This window comes from Apteryx rowi, unplaced genomic scaffold, assembly GCF_003343035.1.
Source record: "Apteryx rowi isolate R43461 unplaced genomic scaffold, aptRow1 scaffold_121, whole genome shotgun sequence".
NCBI classification, from domain to species: domain Eukaryota; kingdom Metazoa; phylum Chordata; class Aves; order Apterygiformes; family Apterygidae; genus Apteryx; species Apteryx rowi.
In genome coordinates this window covers 2,081,942-2,109,032 of record NW_020447431.1, presented here as the reverse complement: position 1 = coordinate 2,109,032, position 27,091 = coordinate 2,081,942, and the positions used below count along the sequence as shown (strand labels likewise).

At 38.6% G+C, this 27,091-nt stretch overlaps 1 protein-coding gene across 1 annotated transcript in view; it reads left to right on the top strand.

The window, feature by feature from the left end:
* STK39 (serine/threonine kinase 39) overlaps positions 1–27,091 on the top strand; it is a 103,217-nt gene that overhangs the window by 48,841 nt on the left and 27,285 nt on the right. The window contains exons 11-13 of the mRNA XM_026091170.1: positions 9,045–9,167; positions 9,285–9,317; positions 12,052–12,119. Coding sequence (XP_025946955.1) covers positions 9,045–9,167; positions 9,285–9,317; positions 12,052–12,119 — 224 coding nt within the window. The remainder of the gene's footprint in view (positions 1–9,044; positions 9,168–9,284; positions 9,318–12,051; positions 12,120–27,091) is intronic.

The window sequence follows — 27,091 nt, the reverse complement described above, 5'->3', positions numbered from 1 at the left end:
AGAGAAGAGGAAGTATGTTTGCAAGCAAGTTTTCTCAGCTTCTTTTGGAACTCCAGCTTGTGTCTGCGTTTTACTTGTGTTGAGTGGTTCCCCTTTTGCCTTGAGTCCATATGTCTCTATATGCCCAGTGTTAATGTTCTGCATTCTCTGATACTCCGCCTCTTGCTGTAGAAGCCAGGGTGTAACTGATGGTACACCGTGATGCGGGGTGGAAAGTAGTAGTTACTTCCACATTTATGAAGTTGCCATCTGTCAGGTGATTGTAACTGTGCTCTTAGCCTTTGCCTATTATTTAGGAAATTAAAGCCTTTATTTTTCTATGAAGAGAGATTTAGGATTGGCTTCTGAATTTTTGTGAGTTATTAATCCTTGAACTTCCAGAGCTGCTACACTTCCTTATGCTAAAAAAGCTAGTTGAAACAGTGTTTTGAAACTTCTGTAGCTTTTATTTTACTGTCGTTTCAAAGGCTGTCTGAAGTAATGATGATAAATATTTGGTGAGAGTTACTGAGTACAATAAATATGGAAGGATTCTTAAGAGTAAAATTTAGCAGCATGATCTTTTTAAAAGCAGAATAATTTTCTGAAATAGAAGTTTAGAGCTTTTTGAAGCAATAAAAGAAATTCTCATGAGGAATAGTTCTGTAAAGTTTCATACCTTTTTCTAGAACGACTTGATTGTTTTGTGTGTGTCCTTTCCTGTATGCTCAGTGGTTGACGACTGTGGGTATTTTTCCCCGTGTTGAGAACATGCCACCAGGCCAATGCCAATTTCCTTCACCTTGTTTTTTCAAAAGGCTCCTGAAATCCAGGAGTAAATTAATAGTTTCCTGGAATGGACAGAATATTTAGTTAAACAGCTCTAAAGAGCATTATCTTGCTTTTCTGAGCTAAAGTTTCTTTCATCTTTGCTGCACTCATGACTATTACAAAAAATTCTGATGCTCTCTGTTTTCCTGTCACAAAAGTGCTCACCATTTTGTGGTGGTGAACACAGCGTGCAGGAAGTGCCATGCCTTTCRTGGAGTCTTGAAGAGAGAGCATATCTGTGTCTGGAAAAGGGAGAGATCTTTAAGGTCATTCCCTTTTCTGCCTCAAAGTCAGTTTGAGCTCTTACTAGGGCAGCTGCAGAAAATGGAAAAGATGATGAGGTGTTTAAATAACAAGCTTGTCATTCCTGATCTCCATGGCACATGGGATTGTGTATTATCTTGAATACTGTACTGGCAGCTGTAGCAGAAGGGCATCAGTGGGAAAATGAAAGACCATTTTATCTGCAGGAAAAGCTAAGTTGCTTGTTTTGATGGGCTGCAGTATTTCCAGAAGAACGTGTGTTTCAAACAAACAAACACAAATATGGGTTGCCTTCTGTAGGTCCGTGAGTGCAAATTGTAGAATGGCATTGGCTCTTCTCTAGCTAAAAATCAATAGGGAGCAGTATTAGGATTCCACAAAGATTTTCACAGGTGTGTTTTAGATGGGTGGGATCTTCATGTTTGTCCCTCTCCAAGAATTCAGGAACATAAGTGAGTTCGTGACCTGTTTCCTACATACGGAGAGTCAACAAAGTACCTTTTTGTTACTGGAATCCTTAATGCTCATTAGTGCAGTCAATTTTGCTTATGTAAAGACATCTCATTTACCATACTTTCAGGGCACCTTTTATTCTTTTGTGGGGCGGAGTTAAAAAGGTTGTTTTAAGTCTGCCCAGGACTCCATCCCAAATATTCAGTTGCTAGAGACATTGATAGGAGTAGCATAAATACTCGAAATACTAGGATGACCAGGATTGCTAATCCTGTAGTCTTTCTGTAGAATGAGGAAAAAGACAATAGATGCATAATATTACTCTGTTATTGAAAGAACTGATTTTTAATGTGATCTAGGTCATGTGGTGTGCCATGTATGAATTGCAGTATTTTTTATGCATGTATGTACTAGTATCCTACAATGTGTCTCTTTTTAATTAGATAATGAAATAAAATGCCGAATCTGTAAGTGTCCCCAGTTCTCAGCTATTTTGAATAGTTGTGAATAAGGAAATAGAAAGATCTTAATATTCAGAAAATGTTCATTCCCTTCCTTGTTCATTCCCTCCCACAAAAATAAACTTGTAAGAGATTGCAGAAGCAAAAGAATTGGTGATGAATAATAGATTCTTCTTCCCCCGGTCTCTCTAACATCTACATGTAGCAAGCACATCAGGACCTAGAAGACAAGAATTTGTTTTGCTTCCTTATGCTGTAGCCTTTTTTCATTGAGCCTTGGGGAATGTGGGCAGCTTCTGCATTCTGATGCTAGAGCTCTTGCTGTATCAGGCAGGCTTGGGTTATGGCCTTATTTGAGCTAACCTTTGATAGGGTTTAAAGTTGTCCTGTTCATCTGGCTAAGCAGGCATTCTCCTGGAAAGCTCATGTGTGCTATTGTGGGTTGGAATATTAATTATCTGTGCCCTACTTTGAAAGGGTGAGGACAAATACTTCTGTCAACAGCTTAATTTATTCTTAAATCTTTGCGACTGGTGTATACTGTCGGAATAAGCATTGACCAGAAACAACATGCACAGTAATAATAAATTGATATTCAATGTTTTGTGGTAGTCATGATCTTTTCACTCTCTAATTTGTCAAGCATTCTCTGTTCCAGCTGATGTTCATATTGTCTGTCTTCCACAGCTGTGGTAATGTTGGCAGCAGCTTGCAAAGTTTTTCCTCCTACAAACTGCCTTTGGTTGCAGATTACAATGATCCAAGCTGCTTTTGTATTGGGTGCAGTTTAAATGCCAGTCATTCAAATTCATTTTTTATTCCCTGTGTGTTTTTCTGATTTATGTGAAATATGTTTCCTAATATGTGTTAATTTGTCTTTGTAAGGCTGAAGGCTTTCACTGTTTTCTTTAATAGCTAAAGTTATGAATCAGTTTAGTTCCTATTTTGGAAGGAGCATTTAGGTTTTCTAAAACAATAAAACCCAAATTAGAATTGCACATGTTTTAACTTGTTTCTCTTTTCCTCTGAATGGTTCTACTGAGAGAGATGTAATCCTTGCATAAAGACCTGTCAATAGGGCATATTTCAACTAAAGCTGATCAAAAAATTGCATTTATATACTACTACATGCCCCAGAAAAGAATTTCCTCCTTATTTTTGTAGAGGTGTAAGAAGTTTGTTTCAGTTCCCTGATCTGTCACAGATTTGCTTGTTGGCTTTSGATAAATCACTTCATCTGTCCTTTCTTATTTATTTCTGCAAAATGGGAAGCCTACCCCAACAACCAAGAGAAGTACGCAGAACATCGTGAACTGCTGTGGTGATGTAATAGGGGCCGACTGCAAACCTACTGCCTTCTTATATCAGTCTTCTAGTAGTATCTAAAATGATAAACCAATAGTGTAATTCCACATATTTATTCTAAATATAACCCTGTTGTAGATACTTCTGCTAAGACCACAGTTCAGACTGTTGTTCTTACCTTCCATTTGCCTTAACATTCACTTGCAAAAGCTGTATGTTTTTTGAGGCTGGTTGACGCTTTTGCATTTGGAAGGCTGTCTCAAGCTCCCTTTGCACCTGCCCTCGCACAAGGACCACCTGCATTTTGGAAGATCAGGACAACAAGACCTCAAAAAGGTGTTCCAGCTACTTAGTCGTGATGCAAGAATTTTTGTGTGACTTAATGCTGTTCTGGTTCACAAAAGGAAGTTACGAACTAGTGCAGCTCATCCTGGAAGCCATCTCCACGCATGTGGAGGAAAAGAAGGTGATCAGGAGTAGTCAGCATGGCTTCACCAAGGGGAAATCATGCCTAACCAATCTGATAGCCTTCTATGATGGAATGACTGGCTGGGTAGATGAGGGGAGAGCAGTGGATGTTGTCTMCCTWGACTTCAGCAAGGCTTTTGACACTGTCTCCCATAGCATCCTCATAGACAAGCTCAGGAAGTGTGGTTTAGATGAGTGGACAGTGAGGTGGCTTGAGAACTGGCTGAATGGCAGAGCTCAGAGAGTTGTGATCAGTGGCACAGAGTCTAGTTGGAGGCCTGTAGCTAGCGGTGTCCCCCAGGGGTCAGTACTGGGTCCAGTCTTGTTCAACTTCTTCATCAATGACCTGGATGAAGGCACAGAGTGCACCCTCAGCAAGTTTGCTGATGATACAAAACTGGGAGGAGTGGCCGATACACCAGAGGGCTGTGCTGCCATTCAAAGAGACTTGGACAGGCTGGAGAGGTGGGCAGAGAGGAACCTCATGAAGTTCAGCAAAGGGAAGTGCAGGGTCCTGCACCTGGGGAGGAATAACCCCAGTCACCAGTACAGGTTGGGGGCTGACCTGCTGGAAAGCAGCTCTGCGGAGAAGGACCTGGGAGTGCTGGTGGACACCAAGTTAAGCATGAGGCAGCAATGTGCCCTTGTGGCCAAGAAGGCCAATGGTATGCTGGGGTGCATCAGGAAGAGTGTTGCCAGCAGGTCGAGGGAGGTGATTCTCCCCCTCTACTCAGCCCTGGTGAGGCCACATCTGGAGTACTGCATCCAGTTCTGGGCTCCCCAGTACAAGAGGGRTGTGGCACTACTGGAGCAAGTCCAGCGAAGGGCTACAAAGATGATTAGGGGACTGGAGCATCTCTCTTATGAGGAAAGGCTGAGAGAGCTGGGCCTGTTCAGCCTGGAGAAGAGAAGGCTGAGAGGAGATCTTAACAACGTGTACAAGTATCTGAAGGGAGGGTGTCGAGAGGATGGGACCAGACTCTTTTCAGTGGTGCCGAGCGACAGGACGCGAGGCAAYGGGCACAAACTGAAACACAGACGCTTCCATCTGAACATGAGGAAAAACTTTTTCACTGTGAAGGTGACAGAGCACTGGAACAGGTTGCCCCGAGAGGTTGTGGAGTCTCCTTCTCTGGAGATATTCAAAACGCGCCTGGATGCAATCCTGTGCAATGTGCTCTAGGTGATGCTGCTTGAGGAGGGGGGTTGGACTAGATGATCTCCAGAGGTCCCTTCCAACCTCAGTGATTCTGTGATTCTGTGATTCTGTAACTTGTGTCCAGAGAGCCAGTGCTTTGCTGAGGAAGAGAATCTACTTTTTTCCCTCACTGTTCATCCAGTACTTCTGAAAGTAACTTGGGTAAATGGTTCTAGGCTACTACCACTCRTGACAAACATTCTTATGCTAGCACGTAAGAAAACTGATGAAAGGGCATTTATCATTGAATTGGAACTAATCAGTCTGGAGCAGCCGCTGGGGGATGTGGCCTGTGGCTCATCACCACCGGACCTGAGGACATGTGTGCTGTCCTGAACTGAGATGAGGACCCCCTGTTTGCCCCCTTCTGCACAAACTGCTGCGCACACTGCTATGTCTGTTGGCTGCCTCTGTTAGCTGCGCTTGTACTATAGGGAACTGGAGTTTGATGGGAGAAAATGAGATAATCCTTTCCCTCCCTCTCCCTCAACAGGCATACCATAATGTTTTTGCTACAGACGCATCGAATAACAGTGGCACAGATTCCTGCTGTTGTTTTTATCCCCTTATCCCTCTACAATCTAGTGTGTGGATGTGCTACAATTTAATACATGTATGTTTAACTTGTTCAGCAAAATTCTTCTGTGTTCCACACCTGTGTTTGTAAATTGAAAGGAAACGATCAAAACCAAAAACGCTGCGAGAATATCACCTAGAGAAATATTACCTCTGTTCCCACTCCAGTCAAAAGCAGTGTTTCAAACATAGCAATTACAGCAGTGGTGCCACTTAGCRATTGCTTATCTTTGTTCCTTTTTTTTAAAAAAGGCCTGTTATAATTGCTCTTAGTGTATTTCCTGGGAATGTTTTCCCTATGTTGAATGTTGTTTAGGCCTATAAGGACACAAGGTATACAGAGCTTTACCAGATTCTGTGATGAACATTTCAACAGCTAGTCCAAAAGGTCAGAAAGACTTGATTATGATGTGGTAAAAAGTCTTCAGACTTACGATGGGAAAAGAGACAAGAAGTTGATTTGCCAGCATGGTGTGTTCATGTCTTGCTCTATCTTGCACCTAGGAGACATGTCCTCCCTATGTGACTTAGTCTTTGTGGCTTTAACCAGAACAGAGCCTGGTAGTAAAGCTACTATTAATCAAAAATTGTTCAGCTTCATTTAGCAAGTAATGTAAGAGTTAAGCACACCTACCAATAACACTCTGATAGACAACACCTTTGCATTTTTTAAGGCTGAATAGGTTGGATACTTTGCTGTAGCTGAGATTACAATTTCTTTCCTCTGAATACATGTGCTGTTGGAATCAGTCTGATGAACATACTACAAGTTCAGACTTTTATTTTTCTGCCTTCAGTCGACTTTCAAGAAAATCATTTAATTTAACACGATATTTTATTTTGAAGTAAATTATTTTATTTTCCTTGAGCCATTTGTTTATTGCTTATTAAAAGGCAATCTATTTAAAAACTTGAAATGTACTTCATCTTCATCAGTAAAGCTTTCTCCTATAACACTCTGCCAGCATCATTAAGCTCCATTAAAATCTTTCTAGTTAGAATAAGTCTTCAGAACAACTGAAAAGGGATGCAGTAGAGATTTTGATTAGTACATGAGGTAGTGTGTGAATGCATCTGTAAACCATTCTATTATATTCTGTTTGGAAAGCCATGTTCTGGGTTGTGGCTGATGTCTTCTCACAGGTTTTTATATAGATGTCAGGAAAATACTTGTGCTATTAAATAAAAGCCTGCATCAGAGCTGTTCCTAGGACTATAATTTATACCCACAAGCGCCAGGGGAGTTGCCTGCTAGAATCCCTTTTATCTGTTATCATCCCTGATGATTTAGAGGGGAAGAGCTCATTGATTGTGCCTGGGCTGATCACAGCAGAGTACAAAACTGTTGTGCTACTGGTTCCAGTTACTTTTGCTTGCTCCTCCCTCCCAAATGCACATGAGCTCTTTCTACCAAGCCCTAAGACAGCTTGAGGTAAAATTGGTGCATTAGGAGCTTGGTATGGGAAATAGGGAAAATCATATAGGATCCTTCAAATGATGGAGTAGAGCATTCTCCTAGTTTTCCTCTCTTCGCAGCTTYAGGGTTTGCAGAATAGGGGGAAACTGCAGGGCACTAGGGGACTTTTATTGGGTTTTGCAGGGAAGAAATGTAAGGAGGGGTAGCACAAGAACTGGAGGAGGCATGGAAGTGTGCTAAGGCACAAGAAACTTTACCCTTTCCTCTAGTTCAGCCTTATATGTGTAGAAGGGGAAGGAGAGGAGCAGATGGGTGCACTGGGAATGAAGGAAGAGTGGTAAAAAGTATAGACAGGGACACCAAGATACCTGCTTGTGTATGTACAAGTTTTTCAAAGAAGGCTCCTAAGAGCATACTCACCTTGCTCCTGTGGTGGTGTCAGGCCTGCYAAATCCCAGCTTGTACTCAGTTGAAATCCAATAGAGAAATAGCTGCAGCACACAGGTCTCTATTAAAACAGCTTCAGAAAACAATGTATTAATATCTGTATCACATAGTTCTCTAGAAACTCCCGTGCTCTAACTTTTATTGTCCTCCACAATTTTCATTTGGGGTGAGGTTTAGAGCAAGGTTAATGTTGGCTTAGTCTCTACATAATTTTCATCATGTTGAAAAAGAAGTAATTTTTCTAGTCAGAAATCAGACTTTTTTACATACTTTTTCCTGTTTTGTGAAGTAGCTGTGCTGGCAGAATGGCTTTCCATCACAGCCACCAGCCATCAGGGTGCTAGAGTGAAGGATGTTCAGTGGTAGGAAGAGAGTAGTAAGAAGTATGCGCAGTAGCATGAAGATTGCTTGGTATACTTCAGTGCAAAGCAGGAAAACATTACAGACATTACAGAAAGCTGTGAAACCAAATTTGAACCAGGCTGTTGTATGCTACCATAGATATTGACAAAGAGTATATACAATTTTGAGTTAAGGACATTTAGCTCATATTACAATTTGTTTTGAAGGTTATTTTTATTAGGTGTCTTCTCCAGTGTTTCTTCTTGGCCTGAAACTGTGTTCTCCCTTATGTGTCCTGTGAATATTTAAAGCTTTGTTCCCTTTCTTTCTGTTGCCAATATACTGACCATTTTTCTGAATAACTTTTGTTCTTTTTTAATACTTTAAAAGGACATACTTACTTACAGACCTTACAAATTCATAGTGCTGGGGAAGTTAACTGTATGAACATTTGAAGTTGTGCAGTGTGAACTGTATCTGGTATTTTGGTTCAGTATTGTAAAATAATTAGAGAAACTGATTTTAATTTAAATACCAACGGGGCTTCTGATTATTGTTCTGTGCTTCCAGCAATCTCATGAGTCTCATAAATTCATGCTAAGGTGTGGTAAGAGTTGCTGGATGTTCTTTTGTTTTGCTCAGATAGGCAGAGAAGAACCCTGGGGGAAAAAAACATTTTGTCAAGCTCTGAAGAAGAGCAAGATGGCATCAGAGGGTATTTGATTTTTGGATTTAGCTGCTGGATGCTCCTATTATGCTTTATTAGGCTGCCCGATTTACACACATTTGCCCAATTAGTGTGGTGCGGTGCATACCTGCCTACCTTGTCACTCTGTGTGCAGCTGCTTTTTTTTTCTTTTTTTCTTTTTTAAGAGGGATTTTATTTTTAAAGTATCTTTAATACCTTTTACACACTTTAAAGCTTTTTAGCAGAACAATTAAAGTTCTTAAGGCTTATGTCCCACAAACAACCTCGTCTGTGTAACCTCTAGCACCTTGAATAGCTTCCTTGAAATGAAAGGATTAGCTGAGAGTAAGCAGTTCTCATCTGCTGCAGCTTGGTCTTAAGAGTTGTCAAATATATACAAAACCTTTTTTCCTATATGAATTTTACATAAGTTAGTTGTTCCCCCTGGCCCAAGGATGACCTCTGAGGTCAGATATYATTCCAGTATGTCAGTGATTATTCTAGCAAATTAATGAAAGCATGTAGAATAAAAATAATGTAGAGCTACTGATTAACTGGAACACTACTGAAGACTTAAGATATCTGTATAATGGAGAGCACTTAATGTTTTCATAGGTTAGACGAGTACCAGGTTCTAGTGGTCACCTCCATAAAACAGAAGATGGGGACTGGGAATGGAGTGATGATGAAATGGATGAAAAGAGTGAGGAAGGCAAAGCTGCTTTTTCTCAGGAAAAGGTAACTGTTTGTGCTGAGACATTTACACTCTGCAAGATATTCTGTCTTAATATTACTTGTTAGTACTTCTGGATCTTTAGCATGTAAAGCTAATATCTTAATACATTTGTCTTCCAGTCACGAAGAGTAAAAGAAGAGGAGAATGCAGAGGTAAACAGTTCTTTATCAATGTTTTGCTTTCAAGTCTTTATGTAAGAGGATTTCTGTTTTAATTTCTATTGTTAAAAATGTGAATTAAGGTGAAAGTATTGTTGTCTTGGTCCTACAGCCTTGTATGGCAAGTGGGGGATAGTTGGGCCTGCAGCAATTAACTTGAGCACACACTGGATAAAATGGATGGGAAATTCAAAATGACGTTATGTTCATGCCCAGGAGAATTGGTTAAGATAAGGTAATTTGGCTGTTTTTAATGAATCTTCTTGACTGGATCACACTAATTGCTGTCTTTCTGTCAGACTAATGATGGCTGTTTTGGAGTAGCCAGAAGACCTCCAAATAATTTTTCATTCTTAGTATTTGTRTCACGACATGTAGCTGGTAATTAAAATACTTCATACCATATGCAGTAAAATAGTTCAATATTGTGGCATAGTAGATTAATTCAGAGAAATAAAATACTGTATTGGGTTTCATGGCCTTATGCTGACAGTCTAGGAAGCATTGCTGCTATAAATAATGACTTATTAAGATTACTGGTTTACAGCCAAGGTGCTATTATTTTAAAATGCTCACTGGGTGGGTGACACTTGACACTTCACCTGCAGTTTTAGATTCTCTGATTTTCATTGGTATCGTACAATCTTCAGAAAGACCAACAATTTCCTACTGATTTGATTCTGCGGGCTCCTGTGATGACCCCAATTTTCAGTTGCAGAGCTAGCTTGCATAGTGTTTCTGTATCTGTGGAAGTTGCATTTAAGTCTGAGATGTCTGGGGCCTCTGCACTGCTCCTCATGCTTCTCTTGTTTTCAAACAACTTGGGGATTTCCACATCTTGGAATTTACTCTGGGGCTTCAAATCCATATCTAACAGAAATTGGGTTTCAAGTACCTGAATCAGTTTATAGAAGGTAAGAAAATCCAGAATTGTGTAGATAAGGTGGCTTGGTTGTACTTTTCTGGTCAGGAGACCTGCTAGTAATCACAAGTACACATATTCTCTCTCTACTTGCATAGTATATGTGAAACTCCCTCAGAAACACAGATTTTTTTTTCTTCTGTTCTCAGTTGTAGCAGTCAGAATAGCTCTTGTGAATTAATACCCTGGAATACTGAAGAAAACAAAGAGAAGTTCCACCTCTGCATGCTAATATGCTTAAACCAAGTGTTCTTAAGGAAGGTCTCTTTCAGCATTGTAGCCTGCTCAAGGACTGTCTTTATCCGCCTGTGTGTTCGGTGTTTGAGGGAAGAGTCACATGAGCAGTGTTATAATCTGGGAGTCTGAGAACTTGATTTCACTGCGTGGTTTCATATGCCTGTTGGTTATATCACTTGTAGAAAATCATTTCAGGATGGTTGTTTGTGTTCTTTTCTGTTCTTTTAAAAACACTGAAAAGACTCATGAATACTCAAGTCTTGGAAATGATTTCCCATGATGGCAGATGTCGAAGTGGCCGGTCTAGATCTGATTCTGTTCTCTAAAGTGTGGTTCCCAAGGAAGAAATTGAAGATTTCAACTAACCATAGTCTTTATATGTCTTACAGATTCAGAATTTTGCATTTTGTGAATCAGTTTGTACAGGTTACTCTTTGATTATGAATTAGCTGTTTAGTTTATAAATGAGAAAGAAACTTTCATTCTCCTTTGTCTTCTGTTAATTTGTTTATTCCTAATTGCTCCAGGAGATGTGTTGGAATTGAGACTAAGAAAATTCTTGCAGCCTGTGTCTATTGGTGTGTGTCTGTTGGTCTTTGATGAAATGCATGCTGTCATACACAGAAATAGTAGATTTGTTGAGGATGCAGAAATACAAGTAGCAGTTCACATCAATGTAAGGAAATTATTTGACCTAGGAAAAATCTACTCCACTTTTAGTGATCAAGTAATGTTCCAAATATTCGATAATTTGTATTTAAAATCTAGATGTACGCTAATTCTTGCACAGATAGTAGAATACAGATCTTGTATAACACATTTAAAAAGTTGGCTTCAATTCAAATAACTGTTGGAAAATAAGCAGTCAAACAAGATTTGTGATGTGAGTCTTTAAATTAGTTTGGGAAGACTTGTCTGTAACTTGAACAGGCTTCTGTGAGTGGTAAGAATATGTCAAGTTGTATATGGAGTCACAGAGGACCCTCATGTCCTCTTCTGTGGGATATGTTAGACTGTAGAAAATGTTAGTTGAGGGCTTGGGAAATAGTTAGTGGGAAATAGTAGGGAAATACATAGTGTGAAGTAGCAATGATATTGCAAAGACAGAAAAATCAGGAATATGGGTATTTCTGTGGAAGAGAGACTCCAAGCTGTGGTGCCTGCTGTGGTAGGCTACTAGTTCTTAGCAACTGAGTAGACACAAGACTTTCTTTAAGAACTGAAACTGTATCATGCAAAAATAATGTGGGTATTAGCTTGGTATTCTCACTGTACACATATTATTTAATAGTTTATCAAAGTTTGATGCAAGGTGGATTAAAAGCTCTTACATCCAGTGCTTTAAATGTAGGCTTTCTCATTTGTGTCTCTGTAATTGAACTATGGCAGTTTTACTGGTATCACCTATATTTTAGACTGCATTACTGGAACTGTTTAAAAGGTTTTTGAGAGTTAGAGGATGTGTAAAACATTCTGTGCTGACTTCAAACTGTGAGCATGGCAAGTATTTCAGGATTTTTTTTCCTTTGGCCTCCATTATAACACTTTTTGTTTTTTTTTCTTTAATAGGCTCAGCCTGCTGTTAGTGACGAATACAGTGAAGTTCCATGTGCAGTGAATCTTGTTTTAAGATTAAGGTAAGAGTTTCTGCTATTTATTTTAGCATTCCTTTTTAGTTTACTGTATTATTCCTGATCTCCCTCATTACTTTCATAATATTAACATAAAATAAGTGTTAACCTCTTTAATCTCCCAGTATGACCAGTATGAATAATGTTTCTGTGACTAATTGCTGTCTTTTAATTGTTTACTAAAATAGAGTAAAATGAAAAGCAGAATATGAATGTGGCTTCAGGCTAAGTGTATCCTTCATTAAGTATTTTCTTTCTTTCTTTCCTTCTTTCTTTTCTTGCAATGAAGGATCACAGTGAGAGATTTTTAATGAGTTTCTTTCACACTTCAGCAGTCAGCCTCTGTCAGAAATAAACCATAGCTGTATTACAAGTTGCCTACTCAAAATGTTTTTCATTGGCAAGTCTGATCAACCACTGTGGAGAAATGACAGATACTTTAAAAAAAGGATATGAATATGTTGTCTGACTTTAGTTTATACGTGGTTAAAACAAGTCGGTTTACCTTCCATTAAAATCAGTTTATAACTAATATTTGATAGTGGCTTCTTAATTATGCAGTTTAACTCTTAGAAAAAAGTATTTTTTCATGAGAAACTTGATAGCTTTCTATGTACTTATAACAGTTTTATTTAAAAGTTTAAAAAATTTACTGAAGCTTACCTTTGGGCTTGTTTTCATCCTGTTTGTATTGACAAGAGATTACTGTCCCTCAGAGATATCCTAGTTGTATTTGTGGGGAAAAGTTAAATGTTATTTTTATATTTACTAACAAAAAGATAAAAAACATGTAAACAGACAGATATTTACAGTATTACGACCAGTAGGTTAGAAACAAATAGCAGATTTATGCATAGCAAATAGCTTTAAGACAGTAACATTAAAAACTATTAGTAATCAGAAAAAAGTATGTGCACAGAATGAGTGCTTATGTTGATTCCAAAATCTATTATCTTCCGTTTTCCTTGACTACTTCTCCAGTGACAGCTGCAAGAAACTGCCTGTCTGCCAAAGGCTGTTCATTGAAGGAAGCAGAGAGAGATTTTACTGTGGGGAGGGAAAAGACTTTCAAATTATTTGGAATCAGCTTGGTTCTTGTCCAGTTTACATAACTGCCCAATTATCCTATCAATATTCTTTGTTCATTTTCATTTATCAAACTGACCATCTTATACAGCCATGTAGAAGCACAAGTGAGATGCGTGGGTATTTTTAAATCATGGTGAAACCTGTAGGGTGATTAGTTTCTAGCCAGTTACCTGCAGTGTTGGCATATCCAAAGGGCAAACGTTGTTGTCCTGCAAATACAGTGAAATGCCAGGGATTATGCTTCCAGTTTTTCTGCAGCTCTTAAGTCATAAGTGAAGGAAGAAAACTCTATTTGCATGATCAACACTTGTTCTTGTTAAGAATCCTCCTAATTCACAGATGAAAAAATTCCTACCGCCTCCCTCCCCAGTGGCAAGTCCATAGTAGCTAAATTCATGGGGTTACAAGTGTGATGGTTTAGATGGTTATTCGTAGAGAAGGAAGAAACAAGAATTTAACTTTTAGGAGGCAGAAAGTTTTCCCCTTAACAAGACAAAAAAGTTGTGAAGAGCAGATACCTTCTGGTGCCTGGGAACGCTCTTGGCTGTGCCTTGCAGAAATAAAAATCTGATGAATAATTTTGCAGAGTGAACTTTGTTAATTTAAGCTGACCTGTGTTCTAGGGAAGAGTGTTCTGTGATACATTCAAACTCCTGGCCCCACATGAGCTCTGACTGCGTCCTGCCTTGGTGATGGGAGGTGACCGGGTTATATATCTTTGCCCTGTTTGTCTGTGTTTCCTTCTGAAGGAAACCTGAACATGTGACTGGGTCCGAGCTAGAGCATAATCTCTTGGGAGACTGGGGAATAGTACTGCAGGGTGCATGAAAAAGCATCCTTTCCCTTTAGTTGCAACTTGGCCGGATGTGCATCCTCAAGACAGGACTGCCAGCTCCCTGTACCTCTGCCCGATGGTATAGATTCAGCATTAGTACTTAAACATTTATTTGCTACTTTAAAGGCAAGAGTTGTTTTGTTTAGTATTTGGAACGTGCATACAAATTCAGGGCAGCCACTGGCTAGTCTGTAATACACTTTGTGTGTTTAGTAAAGAAATAGCTCTGATAGCATTTGAATAGCTGTACTTCCTCTCTGCTATTGACCCCAGAAGGGGAGCAACATAGGCTTCTGGGAATGTGGCAGGGGCTATGAAGTCAGCTGAATGCTAGTCTAAAATTAATGTTTGAGTGTCTCGTTCTGCATTAAATTAACAGAAACCTTATTTGGGGAAAGGGGCAGATCATAATTCGCTAACATTTAAGAAGTTTTCAATTGCTTCCATTATCAGTCTACCTGCGAGGAGGTGTCTCAAGATCATTGGCCTGTCAAGGTTTGATAAGGTATCTGTCAGTATATCTTGTTAAAGGTTTTTCACCTTTGATCTTACTATAGGCACGTTAATAGTGGCCCTGGCCTGTCCTCAAAAGGTTACACCTGAGAGTAGAGGACTCCTGGGTTTTGTTTTTTCGGGTCTGTGTCTACCTTGTGTGACAGCAAATTCAGGAAATCCGGCTCTGGACAAGTGCTGTTTGTGGTATCAGAAAAGCGTGCTGCCTTATGGACACAGGATCAGGGTTCTTCCTCCAAACTCCCGAAGAGTCCTGATATTTGGACTTCAGCACTCTACTGAACAAAGGTCAGAGTGGTTTGAGGCTGGTGTTCCAGTGAAGTATTGAAAAGCTTGTACCACACCAGCTAAAGTGTGTCACGAGCTACAGAGATACTGTTTCAGAAAGAGGGTGGTGTTTAGAATATTAAAATACTAGTGTTTGAATTATTGCTTTAATCTGTTTTGTGTTAATTCAACTGCTTTCTTGTTACCTGCAGGACAAATGTATGAGGTTCCCTCAAAAATTCCTAAAAATAACTTCTCTGTATCATAGGATGTGTGCCTGGTGGCCCTCAATCACTAAAACTCAGTCCAGGGTTATAGAGAAAGTCTCCCTCTACGCTCCAGATGTATGCAGTTGTCCTTATGCTAGGATTATTGCGAGGTGAATGATCTTACATTTATGGCAGCCATATATGGGGAAAGTTGCTCTGGTCCATAACTGTTGTCCTTTGTTGTAATTAACTTTCTAAGTAAACTTTCTTGATCATCTGAAAGTAAAAATGCTGCCAGTTTTGGAATTTGTAGTTAATAAAAACTGTGTAGCTGACATGCTTTGTGCCATGCAGCATTCCTTTGGGATTACAATGTAGTAAACAGCTAAAACGCTCACAGGGATTTCTACATTTGTCCACACTGCAGACTTTAAACTGTTCTGTTGATGTCTTTTGGTGTATTGATCATTAAGTCATATAGCTGATGTAGACTTGAGCCCATCAGAGGATTTGTATGAGATTTGTTAAAGTGAACCATAAGTTGTGAACCATGTTATTATGGAGCAAGTTAGCTACAGTGTGAGGATAGAAACAAACAATTTCCTGTGATGCTTCATCTTTTACTATTATATGGTTTTTTGAAGTATGGCTTGACATTCAGATAAACATTGTGAACATTAGATGCCAGATTTGCAGGCTTAAAACTCAGTATTCATCCAAAATGTTGGAAGCTTTTTCTTTTAAAATAACTCACTTGAGGCAATCAAATTATATAAACAGCAGTGGCTTGATTAGTTCAGAGCACACTGGTTTTAGGTGCTGTGAATTATGGTTATTAAAAAAAAATGAAGATCTGATGTAGGTGAAAATGTAAATACAAGAGGAATGAATTGTCTGTCTGGGGGATGAGAAGGGAAGGGGGAGCAGAGATGGCAAGAGAGGACTCTAGAAGGTCTCACCTCTTCACTGCTTCCCTTTTGTTTCCCCAAAGCTGGCTCTCGGCCAAGAGCGAGGCCGTGGGGTGAGGTGACAGGCACTGGAAGGTGGTGAGCATCTTGCACGGGACAGGGCCTGTCTGTGTGAGGGAGGCTGCCTGGGCTAGGACTTGAGGGGAGAAGAGATTTCCCCGGGGTCCTCCTTGCAGGCAGGAGATAAAGGTTAGTGGAGAGAAAACTCTGATGGTACTTGGGGTGGTGTTGAATTTTTTTGGCAGGGGAACTAGGAAAGAATCTGGGATGGAAGCAGAGGCTGCTGTTCAGAGTCTGAGGGGTAGAAACAGCTTTGGGTGGAGTTTGGGAGTGTGGGCTAAAAGGTTTGAAGACTGGACACAGTCTTCAAACTGGGCACACCCAGAGATTTGGGACAGGCCAAAGCCTTGGAAGACAGGCAACCTTCTACAGAAAAGAAAGGGACTTTGAGAAGCTGCTGCTCTGACTTGTTTTTTTTTCTTCTTTTCAAATCATGCTATGTTAGGCCAAAAACCACAGCTTTTAGAAGATAATACTATGAAAAAAATGCAAAACTATGTTCCAAGAAAAGTTAATAGTACATAATAAAAAATAAAAAATGACCCTCTCAAAGGAAGAATTCAGGCAGAAGGATCAATGCATTTCARTAATGCTGTTACTGGATGGCCAAGTCCTGTTGTTTTTCTCAGACAAAGTGGGATTGGACTAGTTCAGTAACTGAGTCAGGAATGCCAAATTAACACCAGCCTCTGTTTAGCAGAAATGCCATGTTGTGGATGAGATGCACAATTCATATGCTGAAATAACAGTCTTTAAAGAATCCCATGGCACTCTTTCTAGGAGAGCTGGTGTTTAACTCTGTTAGTCTGGATAGTTTACGACTTGAATATCTGATTTTTTTTCTACCCTTACCTTGTATTTAATACCATTTTATTTTAGAGAATAGTCTTCTCAGTGGGACTAACTTGTAAAAATATTCTCTACAGTCTGAGTGCAGGTGGCATAACTGAACTTTAGGAGCTACAGTCTGACCAGCTGAAGTCTCAATTGCTTCTTCAGTTGGAGTCAGCATTTTCCAATTCATTTTCTGTCTTTTGGACTGTTATATCTTGGAGTATTCTGCCCCAGAAGTGAAATTAGCAGCAGTGTCTGAGGTAATTCTGTGCAAAGCTTGTGAAAGGCTCTGGTATTACATACTTAATACAGACCATTAGTATTTTTAAAGTTCAAATTTTAATTAAGAGACTGTGTTTGAATTTTGCCATGATCTGAAAAATACTGGTTCTCAGAGAGTAGTTGTTGCCTATCTGTTGCCATGGAATATAACTATGACTCAAACTGTATAAACTATCATTATGTTGACATGTTACTACTTCTTTATCATCTACTTCACAGTAAAAGAAGAATTTGGAGGTGGGGAGGAATGAAATCTGTAATCCAAATTATTCTCTCCTATCAGGCTGTACACAACATGTGTCTCAGCAGAGGACCGTAGCAGGAACTCTGTGAAGAGAGATTGCTTTAAGGCAATTCTCTGTGATCTGATCCTCCACCATGACCATTTGTTCATACCACTGGGGCAAGGGGGAAGGGAGGAAATATCTGCTTCCATTTGAAATTTCCAGGTTAACCACAAAGTTGTTACAGTTACAGATATGGGAAGGTCACTGTCTGAAGGTTTGACTGTTTAGATTAATAATGGAGGCATTTCATGTTAAACTGGGAGACTTGTTAATGGTTAGTGGTTAAGAATTGCAAATTATCTGAAGCGATCTAAGATGGTTAAATTAGCTCCTATGACAGGAAGATAATTTACTGACTGTAATTTGGAATGTCCCAGGACCCAATTTAATACAGTTCTTGTGCACTAGATGAATTAAGCCTGTGGAAGAACAAAAGGGGCAAATGGAAAATTTTTACTCAATGCGCTTGCAAATAGGGTACTTCTGTTATATAATTGCATATCTTATTTAAAATCGTTTGTAGAGAAATTCTAAGACAGAACTGTATGTAACAGCACTTTGATAGTTCATGTTATTTGTAGATAAGTGTGTGTTATGTCTCTGTATTATTTTTCTTTTACAAAAATATTTCTTCAGCTAATTCTTCAGCTGGTTTATCACACTTTGATACTGTGTCATTTGATCCTTTTTGAGGAATATACCTTTTCAGGAGCCCGAAAGACATGCAATTCAGAATAACAAGTCCCTGGAGTAGCTAGTACCTGGCAGTCGGTTATGCCAGACTACAACAGGAGAGTCGTTAGGACTAAGTGAAATGTGATTTCCTCCACATGCCAGAACAGAAGTGAAAAGAGCTCAGTCACTAGTCTGAGCTGAAGCTAAAGTGCTAGTCCTTCTGCTGTAATGTAGGCCTGTTTTTTTGACCTTTTTCATATAAAATGAAGTACATGTAAAGTTACAAAAGAAGACATCTGCTGTGGAGAAAAGTCAGGCTGCTACTGGCACAATCAGAGTTTGTGTTTGGGTAAACCATATTAGCATGTTATAGGAACATGTGATTTTCTTTGTGTTAATGTTTTATTTTTTAACCCAATCTACTTGCAATGGATAGAGGTAAAGTAATGTGTGTATATGTAAAGACATCTTAACTTAATATGTAAAATGATGGGCAGATCATTACCACTCAGGAGCAAGATGATGACTTATGATGAATAGATGCATGAAAACCTTTGCACAATATTCAGTAGAAGTCAAAAAAGCAAGCAGAAAGCTAGGCAGTATTAGGAATAGAATAAGGGGCAAACCAGGAAATACAGTTGTATATAGCTATATGCATCTATGTAACTTGTATGCATCTGTGGTTTTCCCATGCCTTGCATATTGTGTGTGGTTTGTGTCACTTCTTGCCTGCCACTCCTAATCTCAAAAATTTTAGAGAGGAGCAGGAGCAGCAAGGATGACCAAGGTTATGGAATGGCATAATTCCCTAGCTGAGGGGTGGTGTCTGTGTTTATGATATAAATCCATGATGTATAAAACAAAGTGGCACAAAATTTGGGCGCAGGGTTTGATTATTCGTTGTCTTAATGCAGGAACTAGAGGAATCAGATAAAACTGGCTGATGGTAGCCTTGAAACCAGCAGAAGTGCTTAGAAAACACACTGAACTGAGGTAGTTCATGAACCACAAATGGTTTACGGCTGGAACAATATTTGCAGAAAGCATTGCCCTGGCCCACTTTTATCTTCTTTCTTAGGTATCCACCGTGTCCAATGTCAGATATAGGGTACTTGGCTAGAGTTACCTAGGAGAGCTACTCTCATGTTGATATTTAGGTTTATATTTTTAGGAGAAAAAAATCTATAAACAAGCAAACCCCATGTCCTGGGGAGACCCTGATTGAACTTGATAATTGACTCAGTAGCATAATCCAGGAATTCTCTCTTATCTAATTTTTTCGTGGCACAGTTTCTAGGCTTTTTTGGTATCTTTAAAAAACTTCTTTCAATCCAGTCCATTTTGAAAGAAGTGGGGCTGATGAGTATCCTTCACCAAGTGCAGGTATTACTCATTATTTTTGCTTTTTAGAGCGGCTTCTGTTCTTGGGTGTATTGAATGACAACATCCACAAACAAGCTCCCAGCTGTGCAGTAGATTTACGACTGGAAAATAACAGAGCTCCTCTATAGGACAAGAATTGATCCAGTAACAAGTATCATAAGATAAAGCATTTGTAGAAATCTTGAAATCAAATGTACCTGTGATTACAGTATTGAGTGCTGTCCTATGTTATATTTTGCCATCACCTCTGGAACTATTGGCCTGGAAATCAGGGAGCTGTGGGGACGTGGTTACTGAATTGAAATTTGTTTTCACAGCGTGAAGGCTTGATGTAAATAACCTATTTAATCATGATTAAATCCTGACTGAAATCAGTAAGCAGGAAGCCTCGAATAAACTGTTGACTCTAATCCTGTTTTCCATTTGTACCTCGATTTTTTTTTTTCAAAGTTTGATCTTTAAAAATGGTAAATTATGCATTTCTTATTCACTATTTAAGGATGTTTTTATGCCAAGCTGTATTTTTTTTAAAAATGAATTAAACATTTTTAGATTTGTTTTAATTAGCAAACTAAAACAATCTTGGATGCAACTGTTATACCATCATTTATTTCATAGAGAACTGCTGTATTTGTTTATCAAAACAAGTTTTGCACTTAAAATAGATTATTATTGAGCCAATGAATCAATATATTATTTCTGCTTATTAAATTTAGTTTATCAAGATTTGGATGTCTAAATAGGTAGAAGGCAGGGAATTAGGTGTTCAGCCTGCATAGCTATGGTTGTAAATTGTACAGACACTTAATAGCATATGGAAGTGTGGCAGATACTCAAATTTTAAAATCACTGGAGTTATTTATTCCTTTCTGACTTTTATTTTATTATTTGCAAAAGGAAGGGAAAAAAGTCTTTTTGATTTTCAACTTCCAATCAGCTTCTCTAGTTTGAATGAATTTTCTTTTCACTTGGGTTTTTTGGATCCAAACCGCACCTGGTAGAGAACCAAAAACCTAAAGTAAATCAGGCAAAAAATGTCTCTACACAACAAAGTGAAGCACACTTGTTATTTTAAAGTCTGAACAAACCCCTCCTTAATGCTAAACAGAATACAAATGAAATAGTTTGACAGCTTGAGTTGACTTCAGAGCTAAAGGTAGTTTTCTTTTATTTGTGTATAGCTCAAAGCTCAGAGTCTACTCCTGAAAGTTGTTAAATTTATTTACATTCTGAATGTGCATGTATGTTAATGGTTAACTGTAATATGGCTTACATTTTGACAATATAATATTTAATTCCAATTAGATAATTTTCTAATAGTTTAAAATGCATCACATTTTCCTTGAGAGGCCATACTGCTTCATTCATCTGCCTTAAAGTTGCCTGTGAGTGTGGTGACATATTACATTTGGCTGGGGTTGAACCAGTTGAAATAGTATTGTCTGTTTTGGCTACTTGTTGCTGCATAATACTGAAGTTCCCTGTCTTTCCGCTGTACTGTTATGAGTGTTTCTGGGGCTGTATTGGGTCACTGTAAAATAATCAGGTTTTGGTTTGTTGGTTTGTAATTTCTGATATTTTGGGGAGGTGAAATTTTAAGTTAGCTCATTTCATTGATCCTGTTTTGCTCCGTGAAACAGCTGTGGCATCACTGCTGTCATGGGGCCTGTGAACTGCAACAAGAGGTGCACTGAGATGCAGCTGGGACAAGAACTTAATACATGAGCAGGCTTTGCTGATGAAGCCTATTTACTGTAAAACTACTCCTGAGAAAGTTTGGCCTGTGGCTGGGAAACTAGATGAAACCTTTGAAGATTTTAAAATAAAACTCAGACTTTTTGCTCTACTGGAATACTTCCCACTCTTCTTGATGGACTCTTCAAGATCCATGAACTTTAGATGGATGCTATGCAGGTTGTCATAATTTCATGGTGGCTTAGATTTGTTTCTGGTTTACCTAGAAGTCTCCTTTGGTTGTGATGGTAATGTAGTGATAGATCCTCAGGAGTGAAGAACTCCTAGCCAGGGACCTTAAAAGGATGCACACATGCAAGGAGCCTTCTATTCAACATAGTTATAACATTCTTTGCTCTGGGCAAAGCCTAAGGTTTTTCTGAGCTTTCCCTCAAAGCCTGTTTTGTGCACTTGGGGAATGTAAGCCTCTGTCCAACAAATGCATATTCCTGTAGAACTTGCTTCAGGGCTTTTGTCCTGGTTTTGTAAACAAAGTCACTTTTCTAAAACTCTGTCTAAAAGTAGCCCCACTTCCCTGTCAGTTATCTGCTTTTCACACATTGTGATCTAAAGAACTGGAATTTCGCTTCAAGTGTCTTGGCCATTTTGCAGTGCTGTGCTTGGAGAATTTGTCACTGGACTAATTTTTTATGTTGTGCATAAGACATACAGAAGCATACAAAGTAAGCCTTTGAATATTTAATCTGTTGGTTCTCTGATGTCCCTTATCGCTCAGGCAGATGGTTTATCACTTCAGTCACACAGCTAATACAGGTTTGACTTCCTTAAACTGTGCACTGATCAGCCGTTCCTTGGTGAGTTATCGAGAAATACAGAGATCTCTTTCAGAGACATACTCAGAGGAGGTAAGTTAGAGTATGGGCAAAACCAAGAAAGCCATCCACAACCACAGTGTGCTCTGGAATATTTAACAAAACAATCAAAATATTATGTGCATGGGCATTGTCCTCTCTGTTATTGAAATGCTCTCATAGCATAGTGCAGCGTGATTGTTTTTTAATGTTATCAGATTTCATCTGTAGATAACTCCAGGTCTTTTTAGGGAAGAGTCTGTTTTTGATCACTTGTGGTTTTGACCAAATATTGAGATTTTACGATTTTAATAAATTCTCAGTATAACTGCATGCTGCATTGTATCCATTGTATTTCAAGCACTTCTTAAAAGTACTGATGCTTTTCACAAGTTAAATTTTTACTTCTTTTTAACTTTTGCGCTAATTCAGGAATAATTTTAGGGGAAAACTTACCATTAGTATTGGCTTCTCTGCATCAAGGAAAGTGATAGCTCTTTGGCTACATTGTTTGTACCCACTCTCTATTAGTGAAGGGGACAAGTGTGAGACTCAAAAGAGATGATGCAAGTGAATACTGCTTTTCATTGCAAATAGGTCAGTAATGCTCTTTCACTAAGCAAAGTTTGAACTTGCAAGATCTATGCAAAGAAATGAGGARGTCAGGACCGGAAAAGAAATGAGGTCATAAAAAAAAAATTGTTTATTCCAGAGTTTCCTGTTTGATTTAGCTGGGAGGAATAAACATAGCAAGGAAAAAAAAAACCCTGAAGGGCTTATAACTTTGATTTAGCTCCTACCCTTAGCAGGTACAGAAGAGAAAAGACCCTATTTAAAAGTGTGTTTAGGTATCTAGATAAATCTAAAATATCTCCAGTTCTAACATTTCTATGTCAAGGAATGAAGGCTTGGGGCTGTAAACCAGCAGACAGAGAGGAAGGACTTGTGTTGATATGCAGCTTCGAAAATGATCAAGATAAACACAGTTTTGCAGATCCACCTAGTTTGTACTTGGATGTAAGCCATAGTATTCTCGTGTTTCTTGTGTCATATAACTTGAGAATTTCTTAGTTTTACTGTCATATCCTATCCAGTCTTGCAAGATTAAAAGCATTCCAGTTTCTTTTAAGTCTTAAAAATAAATAAATTGAGACTGGTCAGCTCTGGACAGGAGTGTCATAAAGTCCTCTTCTACCTGAGAAGCTGTTGGCTACCTCTTAATTATATGCAGCCATGGACAATGTTGCTAGCTGATCTAGTTGTGACCATAACAGTTCACTTGGTGACTACTATTTGTAATGTACACTTGCTTTTTCTGTATGGTAGAGGGCAAAGGGAATCTTTAATAGATAAATGTAGCCTAATTTCATCAACCGAATATCCAAATGATAGTGTTTTATTGTGGTATTGGCTATTTTTCACCCTTGAAAACATTCTTTGGCTGTTTTACATCAGTATGATTGTTGCCTCTAGAAATATGGTGTTTAACAGGTGTATTGCTTCATTTCAGGTACCTGCTGTTTATCTAACAGCAGGTAAACATTGTTAAATGCTATTTTAGCTATGGATTAATGCTGCAAAATAAAAACATCTAAGAATGTTGTAGAATGAATAGGCCTTTTTTACTCAGTACTCCTGGAAAACTCTTTTAAAAATTACCATCACATTCAGTGAATACCTAGCTTGGTTTCACTTTACTTTCTCTCAGCATTATTAGATCCAAAAAGTTAATAGAATATTATACAGAAAAAAAAGGATATCCTGGCTAGGGAGGGATACAAGAAACTGGGCTGAGCATTGTATTTGGTAGTGGCAGTGTTTTGTGTGTTTAACTCCTTGGTCTTGCAACTTATTCTTGAAACCTCATATACAAATCGTATTTCCTCCCTTCAGTAATGTATCTGGAGATGAGTAAGTTGTAAACCCATGGGAGTTTTTCAGAACCACTGAAGTAGATGGTAGAGTTTTAATGGACTTTGAGAAACTTTATATTTCAGGGTTGTATTTTACTAACACAGAGAGACTGTATTCCATTTTAGTTGATGGCAATCTGTAAGCAGGACTGACTTTAAGCATCTGTTTTGCTACTATGAAAAGTTAACAAATGCCCTTCCATTTTAATCTAGAATTGACCTGAAGTCATTAAAAATATGTTGACAAGATTCATCCCTCTTCGCAAGGCATGATGTGCTGCTGAATAGACACGCTGTACTCCTGATAATATGGTAATGAGTAATAGAGGAGATGGGATATTGATTAGTAAATGACAACGGAGCATGGAAGGGTGAAAGAGAAAGGGATTTGTGTAAACACATGGCGAATCCTCAGGAGGCTATTGCTTCTTTACAGTAGATGCTCTCTTCCATTGTGTTTATGTGATCCCATAAGAACTTAGGGTTCTCATTTGGAAAATTACTTTAATAACAGGTTTCTTTTTATTGATGCTTTGGTTACTGTTCTGCTGGGTGTGTGGTACCATGAMAAAAAAAAAAAAAAAAAGGTGTGTTGGGGGGAGATGTAGTCTTGCAGGGGCAGGGGAGAGTTCTTGCTTCCTTGTCCTGGCTGAATGCATAAATTCCCACATCTGCAGCATAAAAAGGCTGCAAGGCAAAGAAAGTATAGGGACAGAGGTTTTAGATCCCAGGCCAAACATCTGATTTGGGAACAGTGGAAACATCCATTCACTGTTAAAGATTCTACTCCTGCTTCCTTTTTACAATACTGAAAGTAAAATGTCAGTTTGCACTTTCCTGTGTTTTATATATATTAACTGTGTTCTGGAAATAAGGTTGAAACAAAGTATTAATTGCTCAAAATAGAGATTAGAAACAGTTGCAACCTATTTTCAGTATGCTTTCAGTTGATATTTTTAGTAGATAATACTTATGAAGGGGTATTGCATCACTTTATCAAGATTTTCCTTGGATCAAGCTCTGTAGCATACCACAAAGTGAATTTTACTATAAAATGTATGAGTAAATTGTTGTCCACTGGGAAAGTAAACTCTCAATAGTTCTCATGGAATGGAAATAGCACATTGTCTTCATCTCTTTCACTGTTGCTCTGATCAGTTTTCCCCATATATAATATAGGGCAGTGACTGGAAATCTAACACGTATGTAGGATAAACCAGCCCTATAAGAGCTAGGCTACAAAGGGAACCATATTTAACTGGTGCATTATGCCTTAAGCTCATGGAAGTGAGAAAGGAGTGACAAATTACTGTGGGAATGAGGGTGACCAGAAACACTGGAATAGCAAGGAAAAAAATCTAAGGAAAATTTATTTTAAAAAACCCTACGAACTCTACTCTTTTGGTTTTTTTCCTTAATTGTTTCTTGCATTATACACACAAAGCTCTTGCCCAGAGATGTAGAAGGAAAATTGGATGGATGCAGCTGTAGGATATATAGCATAGCCATCACTCCGATTACTGTCAGCTCCATTTTGATCTGAACTTCTGCTTTCTCTGCAGTCTAAATGAGGAGATCATTTAAGTGCTTCTGTATTTTTAATTTCAGCAACAACTGCAGTTAGGCAGTGCAAATACCATACTTCTTACCCCTGTTTCTTAAGCTATGCTGTCTCATTTTCTCCATTCCAACTTAGTTTATTTCAATGGTAGTTTAAATGCAGGTCAAATTTAGGAGGGGAGGAACATCTCTGAGACCTAAATTTTGTAAAAGTGTGATGTTTATTTTCAGTGTTTCCTTTTTTTTTTTTTTTTGGTTAAAGTCACTTAGACTTGGCCAATGTCACTAGTCCCTGATGGTGGGAGAAATTCTCTTCTGATGGGAATAGAACTTGAAGGAGTATGGGGAGGTGAAAGGTGGATTGCTGAATGATGCTTTGTGGGTTTCATTCTTACCAAAATGTTTCTACAGTTTTAGTTGAAGGCTAATTAATTAGTAGCTCCAGAGAAGAACACATATTCTGGTGTTGTCCATTCCAGTAGCCAGACTTGTTAAACTGGCCCTCCAGGACCTTTTGATTTTTAGGGGATGAAGACTTAATACAGATTTTCTTGAGGTCTGTTGTGTTGCTGTCATGAAGTTAGGCTGAACTATAATTAGTCATGATCTCACAAGCRAAAGAAATAGGCACACTGCTGACTTTCTCCTGAGAATATTTTCATACTTATCATTTGTTTAATAGGGTCATGATACACTCCTCAATGCTGTTCAGTCACTGAAAGTGCAGGGAAGCTTCCCTTTCGCCAGGTGACCCGTCTTTACAAATGAGGCAAGGGCTCGGGCCTCTTAACTATCTCGCTATATAGGCAAACCTAGGACGCTTGCCTGGGCAGAATGTGTATTTTATTGACTGTGCCTAAAGTGTAGCTTCTGATTTTCTGTGTTTTTTAAAACCTTTTCACTTTTCCTTGACTGGTAATGCCCTCTATATTCAACTGGGACTTAAAGAGAGGATTGAAGAAAAAAAGCATCTTTTTTTTTTTTTAATCACACCAAATACATGGAAAAATAAGTCAAAAAGAAGGTAGAATGTGCCCCGCTCTATCTGTTTGTCAGACTCTGCTAAAACAAAGGTTTGGTGGTAAGGAAGAGGGCTAAATAGGAGTGCATACTCATTGCTCCAGGAGAGCCCTATCTCTTGCTGCTCCTGCTTCTCAGTCCATCAGCATAGTAGAGAATAGTCCCAGGCCTTGTTTGGGCTAGATAACCAAAAAACCAGAGAAGGATATACTAATGGTAAGAGTATTCAGCATTCAAGTTGGATAACATTGATGTAGAACATTTGTGTACTTTTAGGTAGGTTAATACCACATACGCAAGTGGACAAGAATGGGGATGGTAAGAGCTAAGATTTTGACTTGGTTTTCATTTGGAGGGATGGGAAAGGATGATTAAATAGTTGGATTAAAAAGTAGCATTCTATTAAGAAAAAAATAAAGTTTCATGCAAGGGAGTGTATTTGTGAAATGCCAGCAGAAGTAAGTGACTGTTGCCTGAAAGCATGGATATCTACACTGCCTCTAGTATAGTCTAGACAGTGCTTTCCTCTACATG